The sequence below is a fragment of the Erigeron canadensis genome, chromosome 9 (genome assembly GCF_010389155.1).
Source record: "Erigeron canadensis isolate Cc75 chromosome 9, C_canadensis_v1, whole genome shotgun sequence".
Lineage (NCBI taxonomy): Eukaryota > Viridiplantae > Streptophyta > Magnoliopsida > Asterales > Asteraceae > Erigeron > Erigeron canadensis.
In genome coordinates this window covers 23500460-23509742 of record NC_057769.1, presented here as the reverse complement: position 1 = coordinate 23509742, position 9283 = coordinate 23500460, and the positions used below count along the sequence as shown (strand labels likewise).

At 35.2% G+C, this 9283-nt stretch overlaps 1 protein-coding gene across 1 annotated transcript; it reads left to right on the top strand.

Annotated features, from left to right (window-relative positions):
• Positions 1-1647: 1647 nt before the first annotated feature.
• On the top strand, positions 1648-8885 carry LOC122582171 (pre-mRNA-splicing factor SYF1). Its single transcript, XM_043754529.1, has 5 exons — positions 1648-3212; positions 4291-4475; positions 4607-4777; positions 6474-6929; positions 8271-8885. Exons 1-5 carry the CDS (start codon positions 1727-1729, stop codon positions 8685-8687), a joined length of 2715 nt encoding a protein of 904 aa, XP_043610464.1. The 5' UTR covers positions 1648-1726; the 3' UTR covers positions 8688-8885.
• The last annotated feature ends 398 nt before the right edge of the window (positions 8886-9283 follow it).

The following is a 9283-nucleotide window of genomic DNA, read 5'->3' as shown; positions in this document are numbered from 1 at the left end:
TCAATCAATAATTTATATGAGTTGTTTAACCTATATGATTTTTGTATAGATACACATATCATTAAATTAAAAGACTTTTTAATTAATATTATAACTTTAGATTAAAAAAAATGTATATGATATTAATTCATATAATGTTTATTTTAGTGGGAAAATAAGTAATTTTTGTTGATAAATAAATCGTAAATCTAAATTAATTAAATTTTTTAGCTAGAAACAAAGTATCATTTACTTTTTGATTTTTTCAATGTAAACATGAATTGTAGGAACATGATTTTGTGATTGTTAAGTTATATTGAAAGATTTAATTCGTTTGAATTCGAAATATACTTATTATAATTTTCCTTGGCATTACCTAATATAGAATGACATTTAAAATAGTTTCTAAAAATAAGTTCAACCAATTTAAATTCAAGAAAATAAAGTCCCCAACCAATCAGAAGCGAGAGAATTCATTTTTTTTTTCTCTCTCCTCTACCGGCAATATATATATAATTTTGTAAAAATCTAATTATTTTTATTTTAAAGGTAATTTGGGTTCAGTATAAACTTTTATATATCCAACTCTAATTTCAGAGGAAACCCATGTTGAAAAAAACCGTTTCCAATCCTAGGAGCATTTTGCTCACATCTGAATTTAAACACAAAACCTTACAGTCTCAAACTCCATCATATAGCAATCCATCTATTGAACTGGTAAATCTAATTATTCTTAACTTATTTTTCTAGCTAATAATTATATAAAAGGGTTATAATTAATCTATAACCTTAATCCCATTATAATTACAAGAGGTAATTACTGAAATGGTACCTCACGTTTGACCCATATTACTGGTTTCATACCTTTCCTTTCAAAATTACGTAGATCATACCCCATGTATGCAATTCTCCATTCGCACCATACTTCCGGCCAACGCCGTCACGTTTCCGTTAAACTCCCCTCACGTGACTTGCACGTGAGGGGTAAAAACGTAATTTGCCACTTGAATCTCGTGTTTGCCAAAGTAGATTCACGACTTCAAATGTGTAAATGAAGATGAAATTGGGGTATAAAAAGAGTTTTCAATGCAGCTCCAGGTGCAAAATTACGTTTTTACCCCTCACATGCAAGTCACGTGAGGGGGGTTTAACGGAAACGTGACGACGTTGGCCAGAAGTATGGTGCGAGCGGAGAATTGCTTACATGGGGTATGATCTGCGTAATTTCGAAAGGAAATATATGAAAGCAGCAATATTGGCCAAGCGTGAAGTACAATTTCAGTAATTAACTATAATTACAATTATGGAATAATACATATTTTTTATTATTGAATCCATCATATATTTTCGGAAAAATGTCGTCATGGGTCTGTTTTGTTTTCTTTTTAAAGAATATTAAGTGCTTAAATTGATAATATATATTATTTTTTTATTTATTAAGTTAAAAAAAATATATTTTTTATCGACTTAAATCCATTTTTTCTTAATTTTATTAAGTATATTAAAGTGTATGTTTAAGTGTTTAACATAGATTATCCACTTCATCTATTATACCCAGATTATTCGAAAAAACGTCATAATATCTTTTCCTCCTTTTTATCTCCCGAAATAAAAAAAAAACTAGGGTTTTAAAACCCACACTCAAAATCCCATCTCTTTCCAGTCCAGAAATCAAAATAAATCAAAATAAATCACACACACACACACAATCAAATCAATTCCAACTTCAGTTTCGATTCCAATATCAATGTCAACAATTCCTTCCGATTTATATCCGTCACAAGATGACCTTCTGTACGAAGAAGAACTTCTCCGAAATCCATTCAGTCTAAAACTATGGTGGCGATATTTAATCGCCCGAACCGACGCGCCGTTCAAAAAACGGTCCGTTATTTACGAACGAGCACTAAAAGCATTACCAGGAAGCTACAAACTCTGGCACGCGTATCTCCGAGAACGACTCGAATTGGTACGTAATTTACCCGTTTCGTATCCGCAATATCAGGCTTTAAATAATACATTTGAACGTGCCTTAGTTACTATGCATAAAATGCCTAGAATTTGGATTATGTATTTGACTAGTTTGACTGAACAAAAGCTAGTTACTAGGACACGTAAAGCGTTTGATAGGGCGTTATGCGCGTTGCCCGTTACGCAACACGATAGGATTTGGGAGAAGTATTTGGTTTTTGTTAGTCAGAAAGGGGTTCCGATTGAGACGGCGTTAAGGGTTTATAGACGGTATTTGAAGTATGATCCGGGTCATATTGAGGATTTGATTGAGTTTTTGTTGAATTCGGAGTTGTGGCAAGAGGCTGCGGAGAGGTTGGCGGGTGTTTTGAATGACGATAGGTTTTATTCGATTAAAGGGAAGACGAAACATAGGTTGTGGTTGGAGCTTTGTGATTTGCTTACGCAACATGCGAGTGAGATTTCGGGGTTGAATGTTGATGCGATTATTAGAGGCGGGATTAGGAAGTTTAGTGATGAGGTGGGTCGGCTTTGGACTTCGTTGGCGGATTATTATATTAGGAGGAAGTTGTTGGAGAAGGCGAGAGATGTATTTGAAGAAGGGATGACGACGGTTGTTACTGTTAGGGATTTTAGTGTGATTTTTGACGCGTATTCGCAGTTTGAGGAGAGTGTGCTTGCTTTGAAGATGGAAGGGTTGAGTGAGAGCGAGGATGAAGAGGAAAACGGTGTTGAAGATGATGATGGAGATGAGGAAGAAGAGGATCGGCTAAATGTGGGAAAGTTGGAGGAGAAGCTTAAGAAATTTTGGTTGTCAGACGATAAAGATGTTGATTTGAGGATAGCGAGATTAGAGCATCTTATGGATAGAAGGCCCGAACTCGCTAATAGTGTTCTTCTTCGTCAAAATCCTCATAATGTTGAACAGTGGCATAGGAGAGTTAAGATCTTTGAAGGGAATCCAACAAAGCAGATCTTAACATATACAGAAGCAGTACGAACAATTGACCCAATGAAAGCGGTTGGCAAACCTCATACCTTGTGGGTTGCGTTTGCTAAATTGTATGAAACTCATAAGGACATTGCTAATGCAAGGGTGATTTTTGATAAGGCTGTGCAAGTTAACTATAAAGCTGTGGATAATCTTGCTAGTGTTTGGTGTGAATGGGCAGAAATGGAGCTCAGACACAAAAATTTCAAGGGAGCATTGGAACTAATGAGGCGTGCTACAGCTGAACCATCCGCTGAAGTGAAACGCAGAGGTACAATTATACTTCTATCATTACTATATGTTTGTTAGAATCTGTTTTTTTCTCTCTCTATATTTTTTTTATATTTTGGAGCTGAAAGCTGCATAAACCACTATCAGATACTACATCAAACTGCATTAATCTTTAGTGGAAAACTGGATAAACCTGCAACAGTTAACATGCAAAAACAACAACCCTAAATTGATTCCAAAAAATAGCAAGAAAATAATAGAAATCAATTAAAACTAACATAATGTGTAAGTTTTGCTTAATGGAACCAGATTATGTTGTACGACCGCCTCTTTATATTTGGTTTTTAGCATTTAATTACATTATCAACCAAAACAATTGTGGATGCTTCCTTTTCTATTGGACAAACTGCACAAATTGCTAACATTATCACTGATTCAATTGCCTGATTCAAAATACTACATACTAACACCTGTAGAAGATAAGTACAGTTTTTGTCTTCGTGTGCAGCTATTATCAAAAGAGTATGAGTTGTACTATTGCTGGGCTGTAGCAAGCCTTTGTGTACTTGCATTAGTCAAATAACAATAGTTAAAATTTTAACCTACTATATAATTACACGACTGTGAAAGACGTGCATAAAAATTACATTGATAGCCTAAAGCACGAAAACTACCCCACACGGTGTTCTAAGAGTAGCTATGCAAGAAATTTGAAGGTGTTGACAACAATAAGATGAATATTATATATCACTGATTAACAAAGAGTAGCTACGCAAGAAATTTTAAGGTGTTCTCACCTATATCTTCTCAATTTTTCAAATGTTCTTAGATATATGTATACGTATGAAGCAACAGTAACTACATATAAGAAGACTTTACATCAGCGATCATTGTCTCTTTCCTAAGGTGGACATTCTTTGGACTCGCTATGCCAGTCTTATGATATAACCATAAATCTCTTTCATTAGATAAAGAATATGCCGAATCACCTTTATGAATTATGAGACTTTTGGGGTAGGTTCTGTATTGTTTTTTCTTCTGTATATCACCATATAAATGGCTAAATGGAATGCAACTTGTACTTACCTGTTATTTTTCTTTCAAAACTTTTACTCCAGTGGCTGCTGATGGCAATGAACCAGTACAAATAAAGTTGCACAAATCGCTAAGGCTTTGGACTTTTTATGTGGATTTAGAAGAGAGTCTGGGCACCTTGGAATCCACCCGTACTGTATATGAGAGGATCTTGGATCTACGAATTGCTACACCGCAGATTATTATAAACTATGCAATGCTGCTAGAGGTATGCTAGTCACTCTCACTGAAAAATATTTCCTCTGCCAGTTTTCTCACTGACTCGATTGCTTTTTTCTTTATGTTACCTTTCTTGTACCCAATGTGTCAAAACTCAAATTTCACTCGCATGCATTTTAGGATAACAAGTACTTTGAAGATGCTTTTAAGGTCTATGAAAGAGGGGTGAAGATCTTCAAATATCCTCATGTGAAGGACATTTGGGTTACTTATCTCTCGAAGTTTGTGAAAAGATACGGGAAGTCCAAACTTGAAAGGTCCAGAGAGCTGTTTGAGCATGCTGTTGAAATGGTATGTTTAATCTTCCTTCAGACCTAAATACCTAATCCATAATTACGACTATAATCTTTAACATGAACATATGGATAAAATTTGAGATGAGTGTTTGGCATATTGCATATGCATTCTACCTTAATTAACTACATGTTTTACTTTCATGCAATTTGGGAACACTGTTATATAGGAAGTTGGTAATGGCCACTCATGCGGTTTGTTTTATGCATATATGCTTTATATGTCGACAATATGGTATATTTTCTCTCATGTACTCACAATATTAGTTTGTTCTGGAGGTGGTGGCTTTGATCTGTTTACTTAAAATGGGTCGATTTGGGTTCATTTGAATCTCAAACATGTCAAATGATAAAACTGAGCTAAAAGGGAAAGGTTCAGATAGCTTGAAGGTTGCTAGAAGTGTATATTTGATAGATAAAACCTCTTATGTTGTGTTATATAATAATTATAATGAAAACAATAAAAAATTTTGATTTGTAAGCAAATTCAATGCATTATTTGTGTATTACGATACTTAAAAACTGGATAAACAGTGTTTTTGGGACATTACATAACCTGTCTTAAATGCAAACATTATCTATATTCCACTCCTGCAACTTGCTGATGCATTCATCTGTCACCTCTAGCTATGATTGTAGCTTAGTTTGTCCCTGCATAGAGTACACTGGTTTGGTTTCTGATAGTGCAATCATGCATTGCTTGAAAGCAAGTATTGAAGTATTATCCGCTATATTGAGGGAGGTCAGTTTTATTGCCCTGTGAACCCCACACCTATTTTCTTTTCAGCTCCCACCACATTCTCCTATATTGCATTCTGTGGTTTGAATTGATCTGCCATTCTTAGTCTAGCTCATGATGTTTGCTGCTTTGTTTGGATCATTGAGTTGCTTTTATCTTCAGTTCTTCATGATTTTGGTCTGCAATTCATGGTTTGACAGTTATTTGTAACTCACATTTTTAGATGATTTTTTGCCCTTTGATTAGTTTTGTATATCCTATAGAATATAGGTCGTTGCTTGCTTTGTATGTTGGTTCTAGATATATATGCAATCTTCTGGTTATTCAACTTTAAAGTAAAAGATATAAAGAATCCGTTTCGCACATCTCTATCTTAGGCATAAATAACAGCTAAGATTGGTTTAACAATGATAGAAAAAAGCATCAATATGAAAGCAGCAAATGAAACTTCATCAAAGTTATGTTGTCAACTTCGCCTCTTGCTATTTCATGAGTTTTTTTGATTTTGGATATATGTTCAACACTTCAAACAGGCCTAGATTAGGACATCAAGGTTTTGCTTTAAGGTTGCTTACAATATCTACAATCTTTCTAATTTCTATCTTTCTTCTCAAGAAGATGGGTTCATTGCCGTGGTTTTATGTGCTCAAGATTACTTCGCAGATAAGAAAATAGGTTTTATGTTTTGTTCAATGTTTGAGTCACCTCTTGTGTCAGAGGTCATTTTGTCATTCAAGTTTTCTTATTCGGATATGTTCACTATGAAATGCATAGTTAATTGTATCGATAATGATTATTTATTATGAAGCAGGCATCGTTATGGCAATGATAATAGTCACTGGTACTCTTTTGCATATTTTTATCTATGCTTCCGCAGTTCTAACTGAGGAACCCCTTACTGGGTTGATCTCTATGGTTGCAACTTTTTGGTTTGATCTTTATGATTGTTAAACAGGCTCCTTCTGAAGTTGTGAAGCCCTTGTATCTTCAATATGCTAAGTTGGAGGAGGATTATGGTCTAGCTAAACGAGCAATGAGAGTTTATGATCAAGCAGCAAAAGCTGTCCCAGCTAATGAGAAGTTGAGCATGTATGAAATTTACATAGCACGTGCAGCTGAAATTTTTGGAGTCCCTAAAACTAGGGAGATTTATGAACAGGCAATTGTTTCTGATGGGCTTCCCGAGAAGGATGCCATGAAGATGTGCATCAAGTATGCAGAGCTTGAGAAGAGTCTTGGAGAAATTGATCGTGCCCGTAAAATATATGTTTATGCATCTTGGCTTGCGGATCCACGCTCTGATGGTGATTTTTGGAAGAAGTGGCATGATTTTGAAGTACAACATGGTAACGAGGATACTTTCCGCGACATGCTTCGTATTAAGAGGAGTGTTTCTACTAGACATAGCCAGGTATGCAACCCATTTTTGCTGATAATTTTCGCCCATTAGTAAATTTTTAAGGGTCCAAGAGATCCTCTCCAACTAAAGATTCTAGCGCCCTTTTCTTCTAGTTTATTTTAGAATTATCTTCATATATAAGATGAGACACACTGTGAATTCACTAGGACTTACTACCCAGTTTTGTGTTCCTCTTCACCTCAATAATCACTGTCGTGAGTCATGACGTCAGTACAGTTCTTAACTTACCAGATGGTAGCAGAGCTGCATAGGTCTGTGAATGGAGTCTAACCGATCCTGTAAGGCCTGATCTTAGGAAGCCAGTTTATAGGCCTTAACGGGGCTGCTGGACAAGATTAGTTTATTTTCTTGAAAGCTTTAGTGAAAACATTGATTTTCTTAATTACCACATATTTTCTAGGGAATATGCTATTCTAGCAATTTTATTAATTATATATAAATAAATTTGCAAACTAAACTTGGTCCCAACATTTAATTGTCACTTATTTTGATAACATAATAATTATAATAGTTAAATTATGTGGTGATGGAATACAAAATTATAAAGTTCATAAACCATTCTGTGATAAATTGTTTGGTCAGAGGCTCAGAGCTACTTAGTAATTGGGATTTAGGACCACTAGGCCCAAAGAAGTCCATAAGTTTAGGTCAGAGCGGTTATAACTGGACTGTCCAAAGTAACGGTTGACTCTTTCTTAATGCGTAATAACTGGGGTTCAAGGACCGGCTTGGAGGGTCCTTGATGTTGATTTTTTGTTTGAAGCACGATTGTGGTGTCTGAGGCTCTCTACGTCTATGGGAGGGTTGGGAAGGGAAGTTTTTGCTTGAGTCTTTGGCGTTATGAAATTCTCCAAGCTTCGCCTGCAGGTCTTTCTGTGCAATTAAATCAAATTAACTTGTAAAAAGCGGGTGCTGGTTTTTACCTTGTGAAATAGTCCATATGGGTTATGTTTTTCCTTGAACTGGTCAAATAGGTAATTAAAGTTAACTTAAAAGGCATGTCAAATGGGTCAAAACCTGTATGAAGTAACGTGCATAATTTCTTAAATCATATTCTTTTTTAATTTTGTTAATCATATATAAACCAGTTATATTCTAAATAATTTTGGATTTTTTGATGAACCAAAATGGACTTGACCTATCTTGATTCGCCTCTAATGTATCTATTTTTGACCTGAACATGCTGATTATCTATTTTGTGACACCTCTATTTTAGCCAATTCTGTAAAGTGTTGATTTGATAAGGGTAGAGCCGTAGAGGGGGGTCAATTCTTGTGGTTGTAGAACTAGACAATAATCATGATACTAATGCCCTTTGATGGTTTATTGCAGACACATGTGATGCTCCCGGAGTTTTTAATGCAGAAGTCAACTGTAGATGCCGGTACCCCTGAAGATGGAATGGCTGCTTTAGAAAGGCAGTTGGCTCCTGCTGACCCGGAAAACCTTCCTTCCAATGATACTACTGCTAGAAAGCTTGGATTTGTAAGTGCTGGTGTACAGGTATCGCAAAAAGAATCAGGAATACTACAAAACCAAGAAGAGATCGATCTTCCGGAAGGGAGCGATAGTGACGAAGAAGATGGTGATGGAAAAGTTGAGATTGCACAGAAAGATGTACCTGATGCTGTGTTTGGTGGGCTTATCAGAAAAAGAGATGAAGAAGCAGAAAAAGAAAAAGAAAATGGAGATGGTGAGACCCGTCTTGGTGCACTTGAAAGAATGAAAAGGAGGCGTCAAGGTAACTAATATTCTGAGGTCTGAAGCCCGTCTCATTTTTGTTTCTTTTAACATTTTACTCGAAAAATTCTTTAGAAATGTGTAAAAAACTTTAATCTTGTTGTTTCATGATGTTACTAGAAATCTTTATGGCGTTGGAAGAGAATATGTACAAGATTTTGATAGGCATAATCGTCAACTAATTTACTTGCCCACGCTTATTATTTCTACAGGTGTTTTTTTTTTGTTCTTTTAACATGCTCTCAATTAAATATATCTTATAGATTTGAAAAAATAAAAATATATCTTTCTAAACAATTTGAAACGAAGCCTATGTTATTCTTTCTCGCTCTTTTTTTTTTTCCTTTTTTGTGGCTTATTTTACATTTTTTTTTTGCTTCGGATTGCAATAATGATGGAACATTTATAGAAACATCAATAATTATTCAAGTTTTTTTTTTCCCTTCATATCTTTTACAGCGTTTTGAGTTTTTGAAGTGTTAGCTACTTTACGGTAGCCATTTAGCTGCTATCCTCTTGCAAATCTATAGAGAATGTTTAGTAATTCAACTAGTTGTTGACCCGTGCGTTGCCGTGGGGTACGTTTTTGGCGAGCCTCTGAGTGA

What these genes read in the sequence shown, in the direction of transcription:
- LOC122582171 (XM_043754529.1), top strand. Translation starts at nt 1,727, where the DNA reads ATGTCAACAATTCCTTCCGATTTATATCCGTCACAAGATGACCTTCTG. An exon ending in CGCTGAAGTGAAACGCAGAG is followed by an intron (nt 3,213 to 4,290) that starts GTACAATTATAC and finishes CTTTTACTCCAG; the next exon opens with TGGCTGCTGATGGCAATGAA. An exon ending in TTGAGCATGCTGTTGAAATG is followed by an intron (nt 4,778 to 6,473) that starts GTATGTTTAATC and finishes ATTGTTAAACAG; the next exon opens with GCTCCTTCTGAAGTTGTGAA.